At 38.6% G+C, this 26958-nt stretch overlaps 1 protein-coding gene across 1 annotated transcript in view; it reads left to right on the top strand.

Annotated features, from left to right (window-relative positions):
- The window catches only part of LOC149063723 (maltase A2-like), a 61831-nt gene that overhangs the window by 18165 nt on the left and 16708 nt on the right, over positions 1 to 26958 (top strand). The window contains exon 3 of the mRNA XM_089255892.1: positions 16687 to 17790. Coding sequence (XP_089112018.1) covers positions 16687 to 17790 — 1104 coding nt within the window. The remainder of the gene's footprint in view (positions 1 to 16686; positions 17791 to 26958) is intronic.

The raw sequence follows: 26958 nt of genomic DNA, 5'->3' as shown, positions 1-26958 counted from the left end.
ACAGAAACTTTTACACAGTTAGACCCAACCAATTTCATAGCATTTAAAAATTGAAAAATGTGGTTTTTTTTGGAAAATTTGCTTACAACAACCCCCGTTAAAGCAGTCGGTGGAAGCAGAGATATGGTTTATCTTATGTAGATGGTCAGGTCTGCTAGAGATATATTTTGGCTTACAGATAATACCGGAAGTATCGAAATTTAAATGTCCATTGAGAACTTTAGAAAGCATGGTTAATCGAGGAAAAAGGACTGTGAGTACTTGGAGGGAGAAGATCAAGTTCTCGTTTTAGTTCGGAAATAGACACAAAGGAGGACCGACTGTTGTTTATAAAATAGGCGGATTTATTTTGCATTGATTCCGACTTCTCGATATTACTAGCAGTGTAGGTGTCCCGAATTTCGGAGGCACAGGAGAGAATAGGAAAAATATATGTTTTAGTAACAGAAGAGTCTAACATCGTGAGTAGAATGCTTGAGATTGCGCGAGGAAACGAGTTTATTGAGACATTTCTGCTATATACAGGTGTCCTGTAAGTACTAGCACGGCCTTTATATCATCAACCGTCCGTCGTAGAGGTATGATTCCGATATCAAGAATGCTCAGCTGGCGTTCAAAAATTACCCTGTACCAGTTTTGAGAGTCAAAATACAGTGTGGGAAAAATATTACATGTTTCTGAATTTTTCACAGAGATATTCGAATTCGAAACGCGGAGGAAATTTGGGAAAGAATTGCGTTAAATGCGGATGAAACAGTTTTTCAGCATCTAAGGCCCCTTTCACACGGAGCTGATGCGGATACGGACGCGGGCCCGGAAGAAGTTTTAACAATTGGAATATACTGAGCCTTTCAGACGAGCCGAAATTTCCCCGCACCTAGGAAATGTTCATGCGGGTCCGGACGTCGTCCGCATGTGTCAAAACCTAAGTGAGGGCTCCGCATCGCATCCGCACATAGAAGTTTTGACAATAGGTTTATTCGGGGCTGTTCACACGATGCGGAGCGAATTCGTCCGCATCTTTGGCTGCTTTTTAAAGATAATTTTGCACGGAATATTTTTTATTATTTGCCATAAATACCCTTAAAATCACCATATGAAGGTCCCTGATGATGTACCCACTTACGTCTATCCCTCTGTTTCCGTTTGAGATGGAGATATAGCAACCTTAACTGCCTTTTGTCCCTAATTTACAATTTTATACAATAAAACTTGTCAACAACGGCCACTTACGGGAGCAAAATTATAAGCCATTCTGTTCGAATATATCGTTCGTAACGAATTATATTCGTTCATTACAAATATTTAATTGACTACATACTTTAATAACTTTAAAATGTAATTTAAAAAATTTAATTTTTTCTTTTTAAATATTTAAAATTATTTAAAAATATAAATATTTGAAATTATTTAAAAATATAAATATTTGAAATTATTTAAAAATATAAATATTTGAAATTATTTAAAAATTTAAATATTTAAAATTATTTTAAATATGTATCATTTTTAAAAATTTTTAATCTTTTATTTTTTTTAAACTTTAAAAAAGTACTTTTACTAAACAATGTTATCACTCAGTTATTGTTCACTCAGGGCCGGATTAAGACGTTTGAAGGACCTAAGCACTTGTAGGTATCGGGGGAACCACCAAAAATATTCAAGTATATCAAGTATATTTTACTCGATATTCAGTCTATAAACTGAAAAAAAAAATGACGTTTCTACAGACGCAGTACAGGAGGTTTCGCTTCAGGTGGAAGAGGACAGAGCTTCAAATTCTCTTGGTAGCATTAGTGTCAGGCGTGTAGCACAGGCGCTGGGTAGGCCACGTTCAACTGTCTATAAGATCATGCGGAATATCCTCCGATATTATCCGCATAAACTTTCACTTGTGCAGCGGTTGCTTCCACACGATTATGACGCTCGACTCCGGCTCTCGCTGGAGTTTCTAGCTTACGTTGAGGTCGATTCAAAGAGTTGAAGACCAAACACATCCCACTTCCCATTTTAGTATGGGAAGCTAGCTGTCTCAAAAGCTGCACGTGATGGAATTTTTTCATTATTTCACCAGTAATTATCATCCAAAAAAAGCTATGAGAAACACTAATTATTTTTAAGAAAGCTTTTTCATCGCAAACCTGCGTTATTTTTTCCATTAGTTTATTTTTGTTAGTCTGTAAATGAATACTGTTTTTAATTATTATTTGTCCTCTATTTATTTTTCACTGGTCCACAAATTATCTTCCCTATTTACTTATTTTCTGTTGGTTCTCATTTATTTTTCCCATTTACTCTTTTTTTGTCGGTCCACAAATTATTCTAACCATTTTTTTACTATTTTCCGGTCTGCAAATTACTTCTCCTATTCGCTTATTTTTTGCCAGTCTGCAAACCATTCCTCACGGTTATCTATTTTCGCTGATCCGCAAATTACTTCTTCCATTTACCTATAATTTCTCTTATTGACTTCTTTTTTGCTGGTGCGCGAATCCTTTCTCGTGTTTTGTCTGTCTTCAAATTATTTCACTCATTTATTTCTTTTTTTTTGCCGACCCGCAAATCATCTCTCTCGTGTTTACTTATCTTCTGTTGATTCTCAATTATTTTTTCCATTAGCTTATTTTTGTCGGTCTGTAAATGATTCCCTTTTTGATTCATTGTTTGTCCGGTTTATTTTTTTTTTACCTGTTCGTAAACTATTTCTCCAATTTTTGCCAGAGCGCAGTTACAAAACTGTCGAAGAACATTAATATGGACTTAAAATTAACTTAAAAGTGATTGGACTTAAAATTAAAAATCTCAAGCAGTGATTCACAACAGAAGGGAAACACAAATTCACTTTTCTATTCATTCATTTTTGATCATCATTTCTCCCTTTAATTGTTTTTTGGCGTCCCGCAAAAATTGTTTCTCCAATTTATCTATTCTTTCTCCAATTTACTTATTTCTCGTGATGATGATAATCAATGATTGCTCGTCCGCAAATCATTTATTTTTGACCGACACACAAATAGTTTGTCACAATTACGTATTTTTTGCTGGTTCTCAAATTATTTCTCTCATTTATTCTCTACCGGTCCACAAATTCGTTTTTTTCAATTGTTCCTCAATTGTTTTCTCCATTAGTTTACTTTTGTGAGTCTGTAAATAATCGCTGTTTTTAACAATAAATTATTGTTTCTCTTTATATATTTACTTTTTGCCATTCAGCAAATTGTTTTACCTGGTTAGTTATTTGCTGCTTGGCTCTCAATTATTTTCCCAATTTGTTTATTTTTGACGGAATGCAAATAATTAATGTTTTTATTTATTATTTCACCTATTTATTTATTTTTTCTGAACCGCAAATTATTCCACATTTTTTTTCTGATACACAAATGACTTCTCCTAATTGATTATTTTTTGCCGGTCTGTAAATCATTTCTCATGCTTATTCATTTTTTGCCAGTCCGCAAATCATTTCTCACGTTTACTTACTTTTTGCCAGTCCGCATATAATTTCTCACAGTTATTTATTTTCGCCAATTCGCACACTACGTCTCCCATTTATTACTCTTATTACTTTTATTTACTTATTTTTGTCTCCCCGCACAAATCCTTTCTCTCATGTGTATTGATTTTTTTTTCTCTCTATAAATTATTTCTCTCATTTATTTATTTTCTCGCTGGTCTGCAAATCATCTCTCTTGTTTCTTATCTTCAGTCGATTCTCGATTATTTTTATCATTAGCTTATTTTTGTCGGTCCGTAAATGATTCCTGTTTTTAGTTTTATTTATAATTTCCTGTTTTCCATATTTATCTTTTCTTTGCTTGCCCGTAAACTATTTCTCACATTCTCGCCGGTCCGCAGCTGCAAAAATATTGAACACTGCTATGGATTTAAAAATCTCGAGCAGCGATTCACAAATAAAAGAAAACAACTCCACAACAAACGCCAACTTTCCGAATGCCATCCGTCAGTAATTAATTAGTTTAAGCCTATTTATGATTCAATGACGGAAATTATACTAATGGCGAGCATATTCAGAGCCCTAATTGGCACCAAAAAATTTCTTACACAAACGAAAATCTATATAAAAGAAAAAAAATTAAAATTGGAAAAAGTATGCACACGGAATTTGAAAAAAAACCCCATCTTAATTCAGTGTTTTTGTATTGGAAAAAATTAATTCGATTGAAACTATAAATAATAGAAAAAAAACCATTAATGGTTTTTTCAAGGGAACAAAAAGATGGCGGTAATTAGCGGAAAAACCTTGTCTTTGTCTCGATTCGATTCCGGTCGTTGAAATTCCAGAAATAGTTTCTTAAATATCCTTTTGTGATAGAATAATTAAATCTATTCATTTTTTGATATTTTTGTAACTGGATTCGGGAAATGGAATTTATTCACGGGGTGGCGGGACTCAGTAATGCTGCTGCTACTCGAGGGATTGATTGAGTTTTTGCTGTTTTTTTCTATTCTTTGTTTCCCGAAATTTCTCCGAATGGAATAAAAAAAAAATTAGATTCACGTTTTTTAGGGACTCATTTTGATTCACGACGGTGGAAAAGCTACTAACGTCCTTAATTTCCTTACGCCCCCGAAACCAAATGGAATCCAATCTAATCATTCTGGGGAGAGTTGAAGTTTCTGATACAGTGGAACCGCCCATAACGGACACTCCCCGTTAGCGAATACTTTTTCAATTCCGTCACGGGCTGCAATTTATTTTACTGGCTAAGGATATTCCCCGTGAACAACAGATGTTTCGGTCCCATGAGTGTCCGTTACCGAGAGGTATAAGCTTGAAAACGATATTATCGGGAGGTTTCCCTGGTCTAGGGGTATAGTAGCTGATAGTTTCAATTGTAAAGGGTGCTTGGTTAGGAAAAGGCTGGAACTCGAGGTCGAAGCTTTACGGGAAAAAGTTAGGGTGCTAGAGGGCCCGGTTATAACGGAGCCTCTGGTCGTCGAGCCACCTGTTGATGAAGAAGCAATCTCCACGAACAACGACATTTTAGAGGGCGAATGGGTGGTCGTGGATGAGGTAGAGGGGGATAGTGATAGGGGTTTAATCATCGGCGATTCTATGGTTAGGGAACTTGGGAACCGAGTGTGTAGGGATTTTCGGGGTTTCGAGCGCTGTTGCCTTCCTGGGGGGAAGATTGGCAACGTTCGAGACGTTTTTCATCGCCGAAAGTTGCCCTTGCGGGTGATTCTGTGGGTGGGAACAAATCAGGTAGGAGCGAATATTAGTGAGTCTCTGTCAGAATACCGGGATTTACTATTATCCGCTAGGGAGGGGGGTTCAGATGTGGCAGTGATTCCAGTGCTGCCAAGGGGTAGTAGGGGATATAGGAGTAGGATCCACCAATTCAATATAGGCCTGAAGGACATTTGCTCCTCACTTGGGGTCACGTTCTTGGAGCTTCCCGCATTTACCGATAGGTGGCTTCGTTCGGATGGGATCCATCTAAATAAGAGAGGGGGTCTGGGAGGTTTACGATAGTCTTAGGTCAGGTTTTTTACTCCCAGACCACGTAGTCGGGAATGCGGGTTAGGTAATGATAATCACAACAGTACTGACTTGAAATTACCCACCTCTGACTTGGATGGCTTCTCGATTGACAACAAACCACCGGGCAAATTAAAATGTGTGTTAATAAATGCCAGGAGCTTGGGTAATAAGAAAGATTTTTTAGAAACTATGATAGTTGTGGAGGGCTTGGATCTTATAGCCATTACAGAATCTTGGGCAAAGGATGGGGATGAATCTTTCTTACACATCTCAGGATACGATACTTTTTTGAGAAATAGATCTGATAGGAAAGGGGATGGAGTGTTGATATACGTGAAATCCTGTTTGAAGGCTAGAGAGTGTAACGTGCAGAGAAGTGATATTGAAAACATATGGGTTGAACTTGAGAGCAAAAGACGTCTTAAGCTTATTGTTGGGGTTTGTTACAATCCACCGAATAGGGATCAAAACTACATTGCCAAAATGCATGATGAAATTTCCTACATGTGTAAGCGAAAGAGGGTTCTCATACTAGGGGATTTGAATTACCCGGATATTGATTGGGAAAACCTTTCATCTGGAAATCAGTATGAAAGAGACTTTCTTAAGTTGGTGCTCGAAAATTTTTTGTATCAGCATGTATCAGAAGTCACTAGGGGTACTGCTATTTTGGATTTAGTTCTTACTAGTTCTGAGGATCTAGTTGAACATGTTTCGGTGGGGGAAGAGTTTTCTTCCAGTGATCATCGTATCGTCAGATTTCACTGTAACTTTTCCTCGGGTAAGGTTGATAACAAAAGACTGGTTCCTTGTTTTCGGAGAACTAACTTTGATGTTTTGAGAAGAAGGTTAGCGGAAGTTTTCAAAGACCGGTTGCAATCAGTAGGGGTGGTAAGTCAATGGGAAGAATTTAGTACGAAGCTGTCCTCTGTTTTGCACGACGTCATACCCTTTGTTCTAAAAAAGCGTGTTTGTACATCACACCCTCTATGGTTCACGGATAGCGTGCGGAACCTTTATCTTGAAAAGAAAAGAGCATTCAGAGCGTATAAAAGTGGACGTGGTGACCTATCATTGTTTACTGATAAAAGAAGACTGTTGAACAAAGCGATAAGGGATAGTAAAAAGGAAGTTGAATCTAGGTTGGCAGATAACATTGGCTCTGACCCAAAATCATTTTTTCGATACGTCAATAATGGATGTAAGGGGACAGTTGGCCCCCTCTCGATAGGAGGCTCTAAGGTAGAGAGCAATGTAGGCATGTGTAGTGCTTTCAATGACTTTTTCGCGTCGGTTTTTAATGGAGATAATGATATTCGATATACGGGTGTTGCATGGGGTAATAAAACCCTCAACGATATTCAAGTAGAAGACGTGGAGGTCCTAAATCTTCTAAGAAATGTAGGTGCAAGCAAAGCACCAGGACCAGATGATATCTATCCCAGGGTTCTCAGGGAAGGTGCTAATGAATTGTTGGGGCCAGTCGCACAGATATTCAGGAGTAGTGTTGCTGAGGGTATCGTCCCGAGAGATTGGAAACTGGCTAACGTTGTTCCGATATTTAAGAAGGGTAGTAGAGAAGTGGTGTCTAATTATCGTCCAGTGAGTTTGACGAGCTCCCTCTCGAAAATTTTGGAAATTATCATCAAAAGGCAGTTTGTGAAGTGGATAGACGAGAATAATGTATTGTCGGATAATCAGCATGGGTTCAGGAAGGGGAAGTCATGTGTAACTAACCTCCTTTGCTTCTATGATTACGTGACTAAGGCTTTGGGTAAGAGCAAAAATGTAGACGTTGTTTACCTTGATTTCCAGAAGGCATTCGATCGGGTTCAACATGGCAAACTCTTGAAGCGTTTACAAGAGATTGGAATAGGGGGCAACTTGCTGAATTGGATAGAATCGTGGTTAAGAGATAGGTCGCAACGAGTTATGGTGAACGGGGAATTCTCTGGTTGGACAGACGTCACAAGTGGAGTTCCTCAGGGAAGTGTCCTTGGCCCCATACTTTTTTCACTTTTTATTGACAAACTCGATCAGGGTATCGATGGAATTACTAGCAAATTCGCAGATGATGTGAAGCTAATGGGGGTAATCGGGAATGAAAGCGATAGGGAGTTGCTCCAGACCAAGTTAAACAAGATTGCAGCATGGGCAAATGAATGGGGCATGACGTTTAGCGTAGATAAGTGCATGGTCGCTCATTTTGGTTCGAACAACCCATGGTTATCTTACGAGTTGAATGGTGTCACTATCCCGGATGCAACTAGAGTCACCGATTTGGGAATTCTCATTGACGAGCGACTTAGGTTTTCTGAACATTGTTCAGCGGTTGTCAAAAAAGCGAATAGAATGCTTGGTCTCATTTTCAAAAAGGTCTCTTCGCGTTCTCCTAAAGTCATTCTTCCGCTTTTTCGAGGCTTAGTTCGTCCTGGACTGGAGTATGCTGTAAGGTTTTGGAGACCATACCTACAGAGGGACATAGACTTGATTGAAGGGGTGCAGAGAAGAGCTACGCGTGTCCTTATTGGCACACAGGGCTTGAGTTATGAAGAGAGACTTCATTTTTTGAATATGTTTACATTGGATGAACGCAGGTGTCGAGGAGATATGATCGAAGTGTTCAAAATTTTCAATGGGATGGATAGGATGGACCATGAACTTTTAGTAAACCGCCAATCAACTGCTTTTACAAGGGGACACCAGTATCGATTGGTGAGGGACAATGCAAGGTTATGGTGTCGCAGGGAATTTTTCTCTAATAGGGTTGTTATTAAATGGAATAGCTTACCCCCGGAGGTAGTAAATTGTAACACAATTGACACGTTTAAAAAGAAATACGATAAACATGTTGGGGTAAATCGAGAAGCTATCCATTCTTAGAATAAGACAACCATAAGTATTCTTTATGGGCATTGTATAATATTTTATTATGTGTATATATTGTTTATAATTTGTGTTAATTGCATTTTTAATGGGGTTGCTGTATTTTTGAAACATGACATCCATATTTTTATGGGCATCTTTTTATCAGCCACCTCGTTGGGCATTTTGCCTGTTGTGGCGTTGTATTTGTATTTGTATTTGTATTATCAAGGCCGGATGTTGTTGATTTAAAGAATCCTGAAACGTGACCATAAAAAAATGGCCAAAAAAGTCGAAAAAATTCCTTTAAAACTAAAAGTATTCCCTAAAAATGACAAAAAAAAAACTGTCAAAATACCAAAACCAAATTTTTCCAGAAACTAAACCAGTCGTTATTGACTGAAGGTTCTTATATTATCTATTGAAAATCACATTCATTGTGAACATTAGATTTCATTAAAACAATGCCAGTAGAATTTTTCAAACAAACAATTCATAATTTACAGGTGTGTTAGGACATCTAAAGACAAAATAGACGTTTCTGAAAAGACAAGATGAACTTCTTTCAGCATCAACAGATGTTACTGGGGATATTTGGAAAGGCGATCTCAGTTACACTCCCAGTGTTAATTTCTTTTCACAGTTTCAAGACTTTTAGACGTTCCCGTGAAGACATAAAACGTTTTCGACAATGGTGTCACTCTTCGCTATCCATACAAAAGTTTTTAACAGCTGGATGATGCGAAGATGTATTTTTGGAAAGACAGAAAATTCAACTGCCCCTGCGGGGAATCAAACCCACGTCCTTTCGTAGGGCGTTCACCCGGAATGCGAAAGGACGTGGGTTCGATTCCCCTCGCAGGGGCAGTTGAATTTTCTCTCTTTCCAAAAATATATCTTCGCATCAGCCCGCTGTTGAAAACCTTTGTATAAAACGTTTTTCTACAGGCAATATATGTTCACTCCCCCCCTCCCCTCCACCATTTTTCAAATTTCACGATAGCAAATTGGCCGCTGTGGTGGTCGAGTGGTCATAGTGACGGACTCGTGTCGCGAGGTCCCGGGTTCGAATCCCCCGTTATCACAGTGGTGTTCGGCTGAAGTTGGTTTTCTGTGGTGTTCAATTTCAAGGCGAGAATGCGAACTGATCCCCCCTTTAAAAAGTCTCGCCACAGACAGCAACAGACCTACAAACAGTACAAATGTAATTCAACACATCACTCACTTCTGAAATATAGATGGCAGTAATGAAAAAGTAAACAAAATACTACATATGCACTCAGACTGTTAGGTACACACACAGTTACACTTCCGGCACAACTCATTAGGTAGTAAATCGCCTATAGGTGGTGATAGACCTGAGTTGTGCTCGGTTTGAAAGAAAAAGGAAAGACAGCAAATTCGGGCCTACCCCACTTTAGCACACTGGCTTTATCGATAGCATCAATGAGTTCCATACTTTTCTGCAAGCACTGAATGGTGGGAGCCAGAAGAGACTGATCTTATCGTCATCCCTCAGTTCTTCAATATTCCATAAGGTGCAAAAAAAATAATATATATAGAGGAACAAAATTTTTTGAATACATTTTCATTTATTGTTTGGTTAAGTGTCGCCAGATATGGACTTTTTTTACTAAATATAAAATTTACCTAGTATTGATCCTTAACTTTGCATCTACAAAGGAAGATAAAAGTTTAATGATAAAAAAGTAATGGTTTTTTTTTGTTTAAACCAATTTTGTAGAATACTTTTTATTTCGAAAAAAATTTCAAAAGGGGGTAAAAATATGCTAAAAATGCCCTAAAATCTGAAAAAAAAATGTTTTAAAAGTGAAAAAGTATTGAAAAATGTAAAACAGAAAAAAAATACAAGTGTTATCAACATCCGGACACTGCTTACAGGGTGTTTGTTGCCTTGAAGTGGCGAAAAACTCAAAGGGCATTAAGGCATCAAGCGGAACAAAAATTACCGTAGAACATGGTATCGTAAATCACGTTTAGTCGGTGAAAATCGCAAAAATACTTATGAAAGGGTGTGACGTCGAGTAGGACAGATAGGCCAATAACAAGTAGAAAAAACATTTATTTTGACAGCATGATTACGGCACAGCCCGTGGTGTACAAAATGAAATACAATAATAACTTCGAACAACTTCTGTAATCATTTCACTTCGTCTACTTTCCGTCACTGGACTGTGCTGCACAGGATGTATTGCAATCATGCTGTCTAGTGAATGGTTTTTGTACTTATTTATTTTAACCCATTTGCATCATTCGAAAAAGTGAAAAATTGGCCCATATCACCAAAATTTTTTTCTATTGTATAAAGTTAGAAATATTTCAAAATTACTTACACTCTGATCACTATCGTCATCGTCAGAAGATATCGCAATAATACGTCTATGTTTTGTAGGTCTAATTACTTCTTCACTACTATTTGAATCAAACTCCTCCATTTTTATAAATTTTTTATTATTGCTTTTACCCGGAAAAATACTATATTCATCACTGTCCACTAACTGCTTGCATTGGTGGAGATGAACTTGGAAGTCTGTGGGGGCACGGTCATTATTGCTCGGGGGGAGGGGGGCTCACGATAGTGATGATGTCAATTCTCATATATGATTATAAATATATACATTAGATCAGTCGATTCCACCTTTGACGCTTGGGGGCAATGGGCAATGCCCTCCCCCCCACGCACCCCCGTATCACCGCCTATGACTGCGTGCATGCGTTCTATGGCTATGCGCTCTAGTGTTTTGTTCTTATGCATAAAAAACTAGCGCGCATATATGCGCTTTGGTGATAATGGAAAGGAAATTTCCGCGCATATATATGCTTATGATGCGAATGGGTTAATTTTTTGTACACCTTTTGTTGTACTTTATTTTGCACGCTTTTTGTTGTCCTTTATTTTGTACACTTTTCGTTGTACTTTATTTTGCACGCTTTTTGTTGTTACTTTATTTTGTACACTTTTTGTTGTACTTTATTTTGTACACTTTTTGTTGTACTTTATTTTGTACACTTTTTGTTGTACTTTATTTTGTACACCACAGGTTGTGTTGTAATCATGCTGTCAAATATGTGTTTTTTTTATATTATTGTCCTTTTTGTCCCACTCGACGTCACTGTATAAGTATTCTTGTGATTCTCACCGACAAACGTGGTTTGCGACAGCATCTTCCATGGCAATTTTTGTTCCTTTTGATGGTTAATATCACCCCTCTTAACTTGTCGCCACTTCAAGGCAACACCCTATATACATATATAATACAGTCGACGCCGATTATTAAATTCACGGATGATGTTATCATTCGGGTATTACTATCACTTTTGCAAAGAACGGAACGGACGGATATCATAAAACGAGAAAAACTACGTTTACAGTGATTAGGACTTCGGTTTTGCTGTCAATTACTTTTCGTCGAAAGTTTTTTTTTCTGCATATTTTGAAGCTAAGTTCAACCAGGCTTAGTTTTCCCGTAAAAGTTATCGTTATAAATCTGCAAGAGTATGTAGGAGGTCAGAAGGCTCCCTTGTTGACAAAAATTTCGGTACTCAGTTCACGATGTCCGAATCGGGTCGTAATAATCGCTGATCAATGTGTACGTGTAACGGTACTTTCGCAATGGCTTTCCTGTAGTGAAGGAATGTGTGAGGTAAAAAGAAAAAATTACTTTCCTCAGCTCATGGTAAGTTTTTTTAACTGACCCCATTGACAATTCCTCGGTCGGAAGACCCACAAGGGATATATATTAAAGGCACGTCCATTTTAAAAAGTTTCGTAATTCGCATTACACATGAGACACACAGTTCCCCTCTATCTCTCTCTCTCTCTAGAAAAAAATTCTTTTAGAGCAGTTGAAAAAAAACTTCACGATTTGACATTCTGAAACCCGTAATTGGGGAATGAGAAACGGAGTTTTCCCGTTTTCATTCGTACGGTTAAATCAAACGGGACATATGGTCATTCCGTCTTACAACCAGGAATTTTTTTTTTCCCGGATATGCAAATACAACGCCACAACAGGCAAAATGCCTAACGAGCTGGCTGAGAAAAAGATGCCCATAAAAATATGGATGTCATATATTTCAAAAATACAGCAACCCAATTAAAAACACAATCACAAAAATTATAAACAATATATACACATGATAAAATATTATACAATGCCCATAAGCAATACTTATGGTTGTCTTATTCTAAGTATGGATAACTTCTTGATTTACCCTAACATGTTTATCGTATTTCTTTTTTAAACGTGTCAATTGTGTTACAATTTACTACCTCCGGGGATAAGCTATTCCATTTATTAACAACCCTATTAGAGAAAAATTCCCTACGACACCATTCAGGATCCATCCTATCCATCCCGTTGAAAATGCTGAACACTCAAATCAAATCCATGCTCTGGTCCTGTTAAGTTAGTCCCTATCGCATTGATTCCCGACTACCCCATCAGTTTCACGCCATCTGCGAATTTGCTAACAATCCCATCGATACCCTGATCGAGTTTATCAATAAAAAGGGAAAAGAGTATGGGCCCAAGGACACTTCCTTGAGGAACTCCACTTGTGACGCCCGTCCAACCAGAGAATTCCCCGTTCACCATAACTCGTTGCGACCTATCTCTTAACCACGATTCTATCCAATTCAGCAAGTTGCCCCCAATTCCAATCTCGTGTAAACGCTTCAAGAGTTTACCATGTTGAACCCGATCGAATGCCTTCTGGAAATCAAGGTAAATAGCATCTACATTTTTGCTCTTACCCAAAGCCTTCGTCACGTGATCACAGAAGCAAAGGAGGTTAGTTACACATGACTTCTCCTTCCTGAACCCATGCTGATTATCCGACAATACATTATTCTCGTCTATCCACTTCACAAACTGCCTTTTGATGATAATTTGCAAAATTTTCGAGAGGAAACTCGTCAAACTCACTGGACGATAATTGGACACAGCTTCTCTACTACCCTTCTTAAATATCGGAACATCATTAGCAAGTTTGAAATCCCTTGGGACGGAACCTTCAGCATCACTATTCCTGTATATATGTGCGACTGGTCCCAACAATTCATTAGCACATTCCCTGAGGACCCTGGGATAGATATCATCTGGTCCTGGTGCTTGGCTTGCAGATACAATTTTAGAAGATTCAGGACCTCTACGTCTTCCACTTGAACATAGTCAAGGATTTTATTACGCCATGCAACACCCGTATATTGAATATCATTATCTCCATTAAAAACCGACGCGAAAAAGTCATTTAAAGCACTACACATGCCTAAATTGCTCTCTAATCTAGACCCTCCTATCGAGAGGGGGCCAACTGTCCCCTTACAGCCATTATTCACGTATCGAAAAAATGATTTTGGGTCAGAGGGGCAATGCTATCTACCAACCTAGATTCCTTTTTACTATCCCTTATCGTTTTCTTTAACGCTCTTCGTTTATCAGTAAACAATGATAGGTCACCTCGTCTACTTTTATACTCTACGAATGCTCTTTTCTTTTCACTAAATTAAGCTCTACACAACACTAGTCGAGGTCGAGGCATACTAACACTATTGCTAAAATTAGATAATAATACTTAAAAAATAGGAGAGACGTTAACAGGAAATTATAATAACGTAAAATACATTACAGTGTGAAATATACGTAAAAGATTGTACCAAGAAATTAAATAAAATAAAATTGCTCAACACTAAATCACGAAGAAAATATATATATGTATATAAAAACACAACACACCCAAAGAAAAGTATTAAGCTACAAAGTACAATTTATACTTATTCGAATTAGTTAACTATCTCTACTCACTACCACTAAAACCATAGGCCCACGTGGAAATAAAAAAACTACTGAGAGTACCCGGGAAAAGTATACACTGTTTGCTAACACTAACGTCCGAAAAATCCACGAATTTATATCAAAGAAGCGGAGAAAACACAAACCTGGCTAAAGTACAATGAAATACAAATACAACGCCACAACAGGCAAATTGCCCAACGAGGTGGCTGACTTAAGAACATCATGGATCCCCGAGCCATTTTTTTTGGAGGACCTACCTTCTACTGCTATACCACACATGCACCCCCCCCCCCCAACGAATCGGTACACGCGGGAATGTGCGTGTACGTGTAGTGAAACCTGACGTGAATTTCTTTTTTTGATTCTCTGTAATGCTTGTTATGTGTAGTGCTGCCATCTGCCACCAGTTTTTCTAACTATGAGTGAAGTTTTATGATTGAATGATTTATCGTTGTAGGACTGTTGCTCTCTGTGGCGAGACTTTTTAACGGGGAGATCGGCTCGCATTTGCGCCTTGAAGTTGGGAACCACAGAAAACCAACTTCAGCCGACTACCGCTGTGGGGTTCGAACCCGGATCCTCGCATCGCGAGTCCGTCACTATAACCACTCGACCACCACAGCGGCCAAATGAAATGAGAGCGAGAAAGAAAAATTAAGTCGATCGAATATATATACACAACGAAAATTAAAAAAAATTGAGAGCAATAATAGTATTGAAAAAAACCCACTTATCTCGCAAAGCCAATAATGTGCAGAAAATTTGGTGCCAAAATCAAACTAGAGAGTAAATTAAACACACAATCTAGAACAATAAAGAAAACACCGCAGAGAATATGACCCAAAAATAAAAAACACGCTAAGTAAAACTCACGAGAACGAAGAAAACACAAACAAAGACACAAAATGGTTAACGCATATATAGTTATGAATTGTTTTTTTGTTATCAGGAACCCCGAAAATCCGATGTGATGAAATTAAGCGGCGTGGATGGGTTTGAAGCATAGACGTAAAATACAGGCTGTCGTAAATTGTTTGCACAGCAGATATCTTTGCAACCATCGACTTTCGAAATATATTTTCAATCCCAAAAAGTTCTTGCACAAATGAATGACTTCATTTAATATATTTTTTAAACTTTACACACATAATGTAATCTTTGATACATAAAAGTAAAGAAAAGCATTCGAAGTTTCTTTTCAACATTGCTCAATAGATGGCAGCACTACCGTAGAACGCAAAGTCTGAAATTAAAAATTGTGATAACGAGAGAAATAAGTTTTTGTGTATCAGAATATGTGCAAAGGTTGTTTCCACTACTTCTGCGTATCGTGCATTTGAAATTTGTAACTGAAAAAAACAACCAAAGGATGGTTAAGTCAATTACTGCGTCACTGTTTTTTACGGAAGTGCTGCCATCTATTAATTGATGTTAAAACAAAAACTTTGAATGTTTTCTTTCTTTTTATATATCACAGATTTATATTATGTGTAATAGTTTTGAAAATAGAAAATTTTAAAATCGTGTCATTCATTTGTACAAGCCGTGTATATCGAGACATTAAATATATAAAATCACTATCTCTTGCAAACTTATTACTACGTTGGCGAGTTTTGATTGGCTTAAAAGTTATACAAAATAAATAACAATTAAATTTTTGACTATTATTTTGACGATTACAGAACTTTTACAACTTTGAATTTAATTTACGTTATCATAAATTGTGAACCCAAACTCCCCAATCATTGTCGGTAAATGCTGAAACTTCAAAGCCAAACGTACCAGTTAATATTGCATTTAAAAAATATGATTTTTTTTTAATGACTTCTCAGATTTGTCATTTGAAAAGTTTTTGTAACACACAATACACACATTGGACGCCGTCGACACACAACGGATGCTGTCTTCAGAAGACAATTATTACCACTATTACCAAGGACCGGGGTGGGAGGGAGCCCACACGAATAAAAACAATTTTCTCTTCAGATTTCTCTGCAGAGGAAAAATGTTAATCCATGAAGTTAATTCCTTTTTTTTTTCATGATATTTTTAAAACCCTGCAATAGTTATATTGACACTAGTTGCAACGAAAAGAAAATTGGCATAGTTAGTGATAGCATTTAATGCATTTTTATGGCTGCTGTATTTTTGAAGTATGACATCCATGTTTGTTTTGGGCATCTTTTTCTCAATCACCTCGTTGGGCATTTTGCCTGTTGTGGCCTTTGCATTTGTATTTGTATGCAATTTTTATGAGTTTTTGCGAGAGTCTAGTTATCTTATGTAGATGAATTGGATAACTCGAACTTTTTCCTGTCCCTTTCAGCTTCGAATTAACCAAGTTCGGCTCTAGTTATATTTTCCTCTGAAAACGGTACCCACAGTGTGTCGAAACGCGTTAGGAGTTCGTGTCATTCCCTTGTCATTTGCCTTTGTCGTTGGTTCTATCTTTGATATTTGCTTTTTAAGTAAAAAGTTTATTGTTTTTCCTATCTGTAGATGAAAACGTCAATATCCAACGGAACCATATGCACCGATGGCGCCGTGCCTTACCTGAGCAGCATCCGAGAAGAGATGACCGCGACAACAGACTTCTCCGAGTGCCCGATACCGAAAGATTGCTCGGTCATCATGAACGGTCATTACAGCGCCGTAAGCAACGAAAACGCCGATGGCAAAGAAGACGTTGTCGGTGTCGTCGTTGAAGACTATTACGTCGGTGAAGAGAGTAAACCGTTCCTCGACCGATGTCCCAAGAAAAAGCTGGGAAAGGAATTGGTCGTCCAGAACCAACAGAAGACCGCCGAAAAATCCGGGGCCGTCAACCTGGCGTCCACAGAAGATTCTTCATCCAGCGAAGAGGATTTAGATGATGGCTATGTTGACGGAGGTGGTGAAACGAGGCCCGAAACGCGCCTCTTGAGATACGGAGGAGCTGGTGAACCACTCATGGGGAGCAGCCCGAAATTCAAATCGACGGGTTTCAAACTATCACCGAAAAAGTCGTCTTCGGAATCTCGCAATCATATCCAACACAGGCCTTTGGGTTTTCAGCCTAGCCCGGCATATAGCCTCCAGGACGGAAAATTCAAACAGAAATGGAGCATGGTGAAATTTCTAGGATCGATCGTCGTGTTCATCCTAGTTTGCGTGTCACTGACTTTGGCTCTGGTTCTGATGGTCACAGGTCCGGAATGGTGTAAGCCAGTTAGAAACTGGTGGAAAGATGCAGTGGTGTACGAGATATTTCCGGCTTCGTTCCAGGACACGGACAATGATGGGTTTGGCGATTTCCGGGGAATCATGGCCCGTGCGGACTATATAAGTAATCTGAGCGTCGACATAATCAGATTGAACTCGATTTTCAGTGCCCTCGATTATCCGCTTGAATACGAGCACGTGATCGATTTCATGAACGTCGATCCTCATCTAGGGAGGATGAACGATTTCAAGGATCTGGTCGCGGCTGTACATATTAAAGGGATGTATTTGGTGCTGGACTTGAACCCGACGGTGACGAGTGACCAGCACTCGTGGGCGGCACATTGGCTTCTGCACAGGAGATACGAAAACTTTTACGTGAATTTTACAGACGAGGATAAGGTAAGTCGGATACTTGCTCGATTCAAATTTATTATTATTTATCTTAAGGAAATAATAAAAATTATTATTTTACTTAAGATAACTGTATTCAACGCTATAACAGGCTTTACACCTATAGCTCCATATGTAGCATTACGAACATGCTTAGGCTTACGTCCCTCATGGAAAAAATTAATCCTCCAAGTGCATTGTTACGTGTAGGTCTCAAGCAAGTGAGAAGAAAACCGTCGTGATCCCTGAATTGACATGACAGCAGAGACCCACACGTAACTGCACCTCTGAAGATGCGGATGAAACCTCGGAGGTGGAATTCTTGAGACATATTTTCCGAGGAAGTTTCAACTTTGCAAAATATGTAATTTTAAGAAGCATAGGAACCACCGTCGATACCTTTTTACTGAAACTGGGCAGCTGTCAGATTGACGAATAACCTTCCGGTCCTAAAGGTAGGAATTCGATTTTCGATAAGAAACTAAATCGGCATCAACTTGTAGATCCCAAGTAGGATCGTGGAGAAACAGATTCAGTATCAACTTGTAGGTCCCCAGTAGAATCCAAGAAACGGAATCAGCATCAACTTGTAGGTCCCCAGTAGAATCCAAGAAACGGAATCAGCATCAACTTGTATATGCCAATGAAAATCGAGGAAACGGATTCAGCATCAAATTGTAGCCCCCTCCACAAGTAGGATCGAGGAGTTGGAATCAACATTAACTAACTCGTATGTTTATGGGCGGAGATACGGGGGGCAATGTTTCCCCCCTAGCATCAAAGATGGAGTCGACTGATCTAATGTATACGTGTATATATGAATTGACATCATCATCATCGCGCCCCCCAGCAATAATGACCGTGCCCCCCAAGTCTATCTCCGCCTATGCGTATGTTCCAAGCAGAATTGAGGAAACTTAACCAGAATCAACTTTTTGGTCCCAAGTGGAACGAGGAAAATGAATCGGCATCAACTAATCTACTAAATCCAATATATATAGACGAATTAAAACCTACTAAATCCAATCGAGACCAAATTTAAATTCAATAAATTCAATAGTGAACAAATCCAAACACAATAAATCCAATACCAAACCCAAAGTTACAAAATCGTACAAGAGAGAAGACCTAATGCGACTTACTAAAACCAAGAGAGAGACCAAATACAAACCTACTAAATCCCAAATACATGTACGGTCAAAATCCTAACTAACTGAATCCGAGTGGGACCAAATCCAAATTAACTAAATCCAAGAGAGATCAAATACAAGTCTACTAAATCCAACGGAGATCAAACAAAAATTTACTAAATCCAATAGAGACCAAATCCAATCGAGAGTCATTGGTTATAGAAGTGTCTGAGGATTCTTTTGATTCTTCATGGATATTTTGCATACATTGATCAAGGATATCTGTCAAACATTGATCAAGGATATTTGTCAAACATTGATCAAGGATATTTGTCAAACATTGATCAAGGATATTTGTCAAACATTGATCAAGGATATTTGTCAAACATTGATCAAGGATATTTGTCAAACATTGATGCGAATCTTGCTAAAAATTAAGTGTAGAAAAATTGCATAACCAAATAAAATTAATGACATGACAAAATACTTGTTCAGCTTCTGTTTAAGTTGATCCAACACAGTGCTAAAATATGTGCGATCTTTTCCTTTTCTTTTGACCAGACAGTGTGGATCTGGGTTTCTATCAAGAGGAGAGAATCGAAAGTAAAACGCTGGTAATAATCTTACGAAATTACAATTGTGCCTATCACACTAGGGGGGGGGGGAAGCTTCGAGTTTCTAGTGAAAATCTGTACTGATGTCCATTACCTCAAATTTTTTCGACCGTTGAATCAGAAATTCAAAGTTATTCGAAGGAATATCCCGCGGGAATCTCTATAAACGAGGTTCAACTTTCTTTTTTGCTCAGCTGCAAAGAAATAGCTCCATCTTTTATGCTTTTTATACACCGGCTGTCGCTTCAGCAAACAGTACGAAGGAAAATGGCCGAAGAAATAGTCGATTTTTTTCCCTTGGTTATCATATTCTCACGAGAGAAACTATTTCCCTGCTATGCAGGAAAAAAAAAGAAAAAAAGAATGTCTTCTCCCCGAAAACTCTGATCCGTGAAGTATTTCATGAAAGATATTTCGATGGGATTTCATGCGATACATATAAGCGGGCGTTGAATAACTCTAGCATCTTAAATTACTTTCAGAATAGCATTCCAACAACGCGGGGCTTATATTGACTTATCGTGATATTCCCATTTATATTAGTCTATAAAGCAGGGATGCACAACCTCAGGCCACGGGCCCACCAAAGAATTCCACCTGACCGGCGAAAGTTGAAAAGTATTGATATGTGCAGCACAAAAAATACCTTGGATGACCATAACTCTCCTATTAAAATACGGGACATTACGGGGACATTAAATTACGGGGAATTGCGCCTTTCAGTCGAGTGGTTAGGGAACTTGCTTTCACTGTGTAGGTCTGGGTTCGAATCCCGGTTCGGGCATGGATGCTTACTAACACTAAATAATTCCCTGGACGGATCATGCTGATCTCTTGGGAATACGTGAGGATCACGTTATTATTATTATTCTCTGACTAGACAGGCGTCACAAGTAGAGTTCCTCAAGGAAGTGTCCTTGGGCCCATACTCTTTTCCCTTTTTATTGATAAACTCGATCAGGTTATCGATGGGATTGTTAGCAAATTCGCAGATGACGTGAAACTGATGGGGTAGTCAGGAATCAATGCGTTAGGGACCAACTTAACACGACCAGAGCATGGGCAAATGAATGGAGCATGAGGCTTAGCGTTGACAAGTGCATGGTTGCTCATTTTGGTTCGAACAACCTAACGTTTCTCTTACACGAGTTGAATGGTGTCACTAACGCGGATGCAACTAGGGTCACCGATTTGGGAATTCTCATTGACGAGCGGCTTAGGTTTTCTGAACATTGTTCAACGGTGGTAAAAAAAATCGAATGAATAAAATTCTCGGTTCCATCCTTGAAAAGGTTTCCTCGCGTTCTTCTAAAGTCATTCTTCCGTGTTTCCGAGGCTTCGTTCGTCCTTGGCTGGAGTATGCTGTAAGGTTTTGGAGACCATACCTACAAAGGGACATAGACTTGGTTGAGGGGGTGCAGAGAAGAGCTACGCGTGTCCTTATTGGTACACGGGACTTGAGTTATGAAGAGAGACTTCATTTTTTGAATATGTTTACATTGGATCTACGCAGGTGTCGAAGAGATATGATCGAAGTGTTTAAAATTTTCAATGGGATGGATAGGATGGACCATGAACTTTTAGTACACCGCCAATCGACTGCTTTTACAAGGGGACACCAGTATCGATTGGTAAGAGACAATTCTAGATTGTGCTGTCGCAGGGAATTTTTCTTTAATAGACTTGTTAATAAATGGAATAGCTTACTCCTGGGGGTAGTAAATTCAAATACAATTGACACGTTTAAAAATAAATACGATAAACATGTTGGGTTAAATCGAGAAGCTATCCATACTTAGAATATAAGACAATCATAAGTATTCTTTATGTGTGGGCATTGTATTATGTTTTATCATGCATATGTAGTCTTCAGTTTTTATGATTGCATTTTAAATTGGGGATTGCTGCATTTTAGAAATATATGACATCCATATCTGTATGGGCATTTTTTTCTCAGCCACCTCGTTGGGCATTTTGAATGTTGTGGCATTGTATTTGTATAATTACAGCCGGGAAAAATTGTCAAAGGCAAGAAAAGTTGCCAACTACAACCGGAGAAATTGTTAAAGGTCTGTACAACTGCCAGTTACAGCCAAAAAATTGTCAACGGTGTGTAAAGTTGACATTTAAAGCAGAAGAAAGTTTTTAAGTAGAAAAGTAGTAAAAAGCAAGTTAAATTGTTAACTAGAGCCGAAAAAATTGTAGAAGCCCTGCAAAGTAGCCATTTACAGTTGAAGAATATGTCAGAGGCGATTAAAGTAGAAATTTAAAGACAAAAATTTGTCAAACGCAAGTAAAGTTGCTATTTACAGGCAAAACAAATTGTCAAAGGCAATTTGCCAAACTGGCGAAAAATCGTCAAAGGTGCCAATTAAAAAGTCATGAAAATAATCTCCATTTTTGATTTAAGAAATTCATGTAAGCCTCATTGAAAACGAGTGTAAAAACGATAGATCTTACGAAAAGGTTGGAATGATCAAAATTAGTGGAATGTCCCGTAAAATACAGCTCATATGGTCACTCAATAAAAACTAGTTTCTGCCCATGAACGGCAGTTACCGTGAACAGAAAAAGTTGCGCACAATGTGCATCCCTCTTATGAAGGCTGATTAAATTTTTTGTCAATCGGACCATCTTTAGAACTTTAGAAGGTGGGTGAAAAGTCCACGACAAATTTCAAAAATTAATAAAGAATCAACTAATTGACGTAAAAAGAAAGTGCGGTTTGCATTAAAGTACCATCATATCGTAGACTTGTTTTTGAGATAAATTAAAATATAGTTCAACATTTTATCATAGATGGCGTTGTATCATAAAACGACATAGCACAAAAAAAGCAACATAAATAAGTGCAGTAATTACAAAGTCGATGGGTTGCATGAGACAGACCCTTTTTTATGGCCACCTCGGTCTCCAGATCTAACCCCCTCTTGATTTTTTTCTTGTGGGGGGGGGGGAAAGACGAGGTTTGTTCAAAACGTATCCGACCACGATTTTTCGTGCTTGAACCTAGGAAGGCATGGTTTGACGCATGTATGTAGGTAATCTTGGAGCACATGCTTTCCATTTTTTTCTTCCAGAACAAGCTGCTAGTCACCGCCAGACCGATGAATGAGGAAGTGTAAGTGAGCACCGTGGCATTTTAGTTTTGCACAAATATGTCAGGAAAAACTTGCGTGAACAACGCCACTGCATTCAATTTTATGTGAAGCTTGGTGTTTCATGAGTAGAATTGCAAGATTCAACAGACCTTCAGAGATGAAGCGATGTTCTCCTCACCGATGAAGGAGTGGTGCAATTGCTTCAAATATGACCACACCTAAATGGAGAGTGAAGTGCGTTCTTTGGTCTCTTTCTCAACATAAAGAAATGAGATCGTTATTGACTAAGTGAGGACTCTGGTGATGCAGGATCGTCGAATCACGATGAGAGAGCTTGCAGACAAGGCGAGCATTTGGATCCGTCCATTCTATTTTGACTGTGAATTTGGTCTTCATGAGATGGACTGTCAAAGTTATGCTGACTCCAGTGGCGTGGCTCATCACGAGTACGCACCGCGTGGTGTAACCATCAACAAGTAGTACTATCAAGAGTTTCTTCATCGCAATTGACAGCTTCATCACGAGTAGCGCAGTAGCATTGTTCAAATTTTTCTGCCATTTTGTCAAAAACGAAATGCGACGTTACACTTCCTCACTCATCAGCGGTCTGCCGGTGACTGGCAGCTTTCTGCAGGCAGGAAAAAATTCAAACATGCTCAGTGGGCCTTCCTACATACGTCCACCAAACCACGCCTCCCTAGCTTCATTGTTTCACGAACAAAAAATTAGGATCGGACACATTTTGAACAAACCTCGTATGTGTAATAGTACAAAGTTTACGCCACATGAGTAACCAGCATTGGGGAACCAAAGAGAAGAACGAGATTTTTTAGCAATCGATGTTAGAAAATACGTGGGTTGAAATCGAGTACCGTTTGGCTTCATTGCAACTATTGCCTGTTACCTATCTGGATTTCCAAAAGGCATTCTATCGGGATCAACATGGTAAACTCTTGAAGCGTTTACATGAGATTAGAATTGGGGAAGTTTGTTGAATGGAACAGAATCGCGATTGTAGGATCGCGATGCAAATCGCGATTTGCATGAACTGTCTGAACATGTCTTAAGTGGAGTTCTTCAAGGAAGTGTGATTGGTCCCATACGTTTTTCACTTTTATATCGATAAAATCGATCAGGTGTTTAGCAAAGTCTCAGATGACTCGATACTAATGAGTGTAGTTGAGAATCCTAGCCATAGGGATGCTAGGCTATGATCCCAGCCTTAGTTACACCAGATCAACTTAAATATCATTTCAGCATGGGAAAATAAATGGAGTATTGCTTTTTTGTATAATTTCTTTATGGGCAAAATGCATTATAGTTTTTCTCTCAGTTTTCAATTTATTCATAGATAGATAGATAGATAGAACCGCTCACAACCCCGGACTGATGCAAAGCACCTTACTTCCGTTCCCTCAAAAGAGGCAGAGTTGTGTCGGAAAAGTAAGCAAAGATTTATAGTGGTGGCTTCCCTTGCCCCGTGCTCGCAAGTTTCGAATTACTCGCGTCGTTCTCCCCAGGAAGACAGCCATCAACCAATGCAACATACGAGCCATTTGACAAAAATGGGTGACTGAATCCAATGACTAGGGAGAAAAATTGCACGTGCGCCCAGTGGCACATAAGGGCCGGAGACCGCAGCCTGGGATTCCGAAAGAAATGTGGAAAAGACTTGTGGGCAAGAAAGAAGAGGAAGAAGCTGGCAAGTTGAAGTGGGAGAGCTTTGAGAATGATCAAAATACACAATACACAATGTATACAAATTACATATATACCGCGCCTCGACTGTGACGGGAAACGAAGTAACAAAGCCTCCGTTCACAGTGCTGAGCAGTTTTGCCTGACCTATTGCAGAATATGCAATATACACACACACACACACAGAATTCACACAGAGCCTGCACTGCAACGGGAATAATCAAACAGAGCCTCCGTTGACAGTGCTGGGCATTCACATTTGAATTACATGCATATATTATTTACTTTACAAAAATTTCCCTTTTTTTATACCATTGGGAATGCACAAAAACATTACTGTATGAAGGTAGTATTGGGTACAAATATCACCATAAACTCATACAAATATATATTCAAGGTTACAAATTACTATCATACTAAAAAGTGCGGCGGGAACAATCAAATACAGCCCCTGTTCACAGTGCTGGGTGGCAGCGATCACATTTGAATTACCCACACATATTTACATAATATACGCTAATTACAAAATATAAATTCCCATTTTTATAATAATTGTTGATACACATAAACATTACTATGTACGTCACATATTCACAACAATTGCCATAATGAGCTCCTACTAATATACAAGGTTACTAAACCACCATCATACTATGAAATTGTATATACAAAAACATTCATAAATTATACAGGGTGTATTACTCAAATGTTATGGTTTAGGAGCCCAAGTGCGCCCCTCTATATGGAACCCGCATCCGTTTCAGATTCCACTTCCGAATCACTAGTGGATTGTTCACTACTTCCAGTTATTATCAAAATAGTTTCTTTATAATTTATCAGATAGCCCAAGACTTGTTGTAGTTTCCTCGTTGCAGATCTTTGTAAAATAATTTTCCGTTTCCACAAGATCTCTCGTCCGTTCGGTGGCGCCTGTAAATGGTATCCCTTTGTGTACTCACACTGTGTCACATAGTGTATCACGCTTCCTGGATGGCCGCATCTACACGTACTGGTCCGGCTGATTTTGAACCTTTGCATGTATTCACCGAATGGACCGTGTTCTGTGAGGAACATTACTATTTCTCTTGGCATGACTTCTTTCATTTTACCCACTTTTGGTCGAAGACTTTTCTTCCAGTTGTGCATATTTGCCAATGGTGTTGCCATTTCTCTGACGCTTCTTGCAAGAGCAGATCTTTAATGTAGGATGCCGGTAATTTCATTAGATGGTTTTCATGTTGGTGTTTTGTAGCCTCTTTTGCGAATTTATCCGCCATTTCATTCCCCTCAATGCCAACATGAGCTTTCACCCATCGTATTGCAATCTTCCTGTGGTCCATCAGTGTTTTTCTAATGTCATGCACTAGGCTATAAGGGGATTCTACGTCTCGTATTGCCTGTATACATGACATGCTGTCTGTCTTTATAGTTGATTTTTCTGCACAATTTTTTGCATAACTGACCGCCATCCAGATTGCGTATAACTCTGCTTGAAATACAGTGTTGTTATTTAGCAATCGGCAGTTCCATTTGTCTGTTACTTCACCCATGTATATACTGATGTAGGCGGCCCCTACGCCATCCACGGTCTTTGAACCGTCTGTGAAAATAATTCGATTTGTTGATTCTTCTACATCTATGGTCAAGACCTGTGTTGGCAAAATATCTTTCACCGGGTGATACGTCCATGGTGGATGTTTATGCTCTACATCTGTAGGAAGATATGTTACATTGTTTATATTAATCTCGCGCTTTAGCCTTAAATTTGCTTTCTGTACTTCGTTTTCCAAAAGTATATGTAGAGGAGGATTGTTAGTTAATACTTGTAACGCACTGTTTGGTGTTGTGGAATAGGCTCCAGTGATGAATAGCAGAAATTTTCTTTGAAGAGAGTCTACTTTTGTTCTTAGTTGTTGTTTGGGATCACCGAACCATGCGATAACACCATATGCTATAATGCGGATGGCGACCACTTTATAAAGCGTATTTCTAATTTTCGTATTAATGCCCCATGCAGGACCAGCCATTCTTTTAAAATTTTGTAAACATTTCTGTGTTTTCGTGATCAGATAATTCACATGTTTGAACCATGTCAGGTTTCTATCAAACATTATTCCTAAATATTTGATGTTCATATTGTGTCTTATTGGATTGTTTCGCAGTCTAATGGTTGGTCTTCCCTTTTTGTGAGAAATCCATAAGTAATTGGATTTGGAGAATTCGATCTCTAAATTATTTTTTGTGAGCCATGTATCCAATAATACCATTGCTGTTTTTGCGTGCTCGGTGACCTTGCGGATTGTTGAATCACCAATTACCATAGCAATATCATCCGCATACACTTGAATCTTTATATTTTCTGGCCAGTTTTTCGTAAGTAAATCATTTATGACAAGGTTCCACATCATAGGCCCACTACAGGAACCTTGAGGGCACCCTTTTGTTTGAATTATAGTGGCCTCACCTTCATCCGTAAGAAGGGATATCTGTCTTTCTCTGATTGCATCAATCATTGTTCTTCTCACATTGTCCGGCATTGAGATGTTGAGAAGTTGCTTTACTATTGTTTTATGTGAAATGTTATTGAAAGCTCCCTTAATATCTATTGATATTAGGGCAACATCTTGTTTTTGG

This window comes from Pholcus phalangioides, unplaced genomic scaffold (genome assembly GCF_987345545.1).
Source record: "Pholcus phalangioides strain wild (caught in Gottingen) unplaced genomic scaffold, Ppha-v1.0 ptg000172l_1, whole genome shotgun sequence".
Classification (NCBI taxonomy): domain Eukaryota; kingdom Metazoa; phylum Arthropoda; class Arachnida; order Araneae; family Pholcidae; genus Pholcus; species Pholcus phalangioides.
This window is presented reverse-complemented; position numbering and strand designations above follow the sequence as displayed.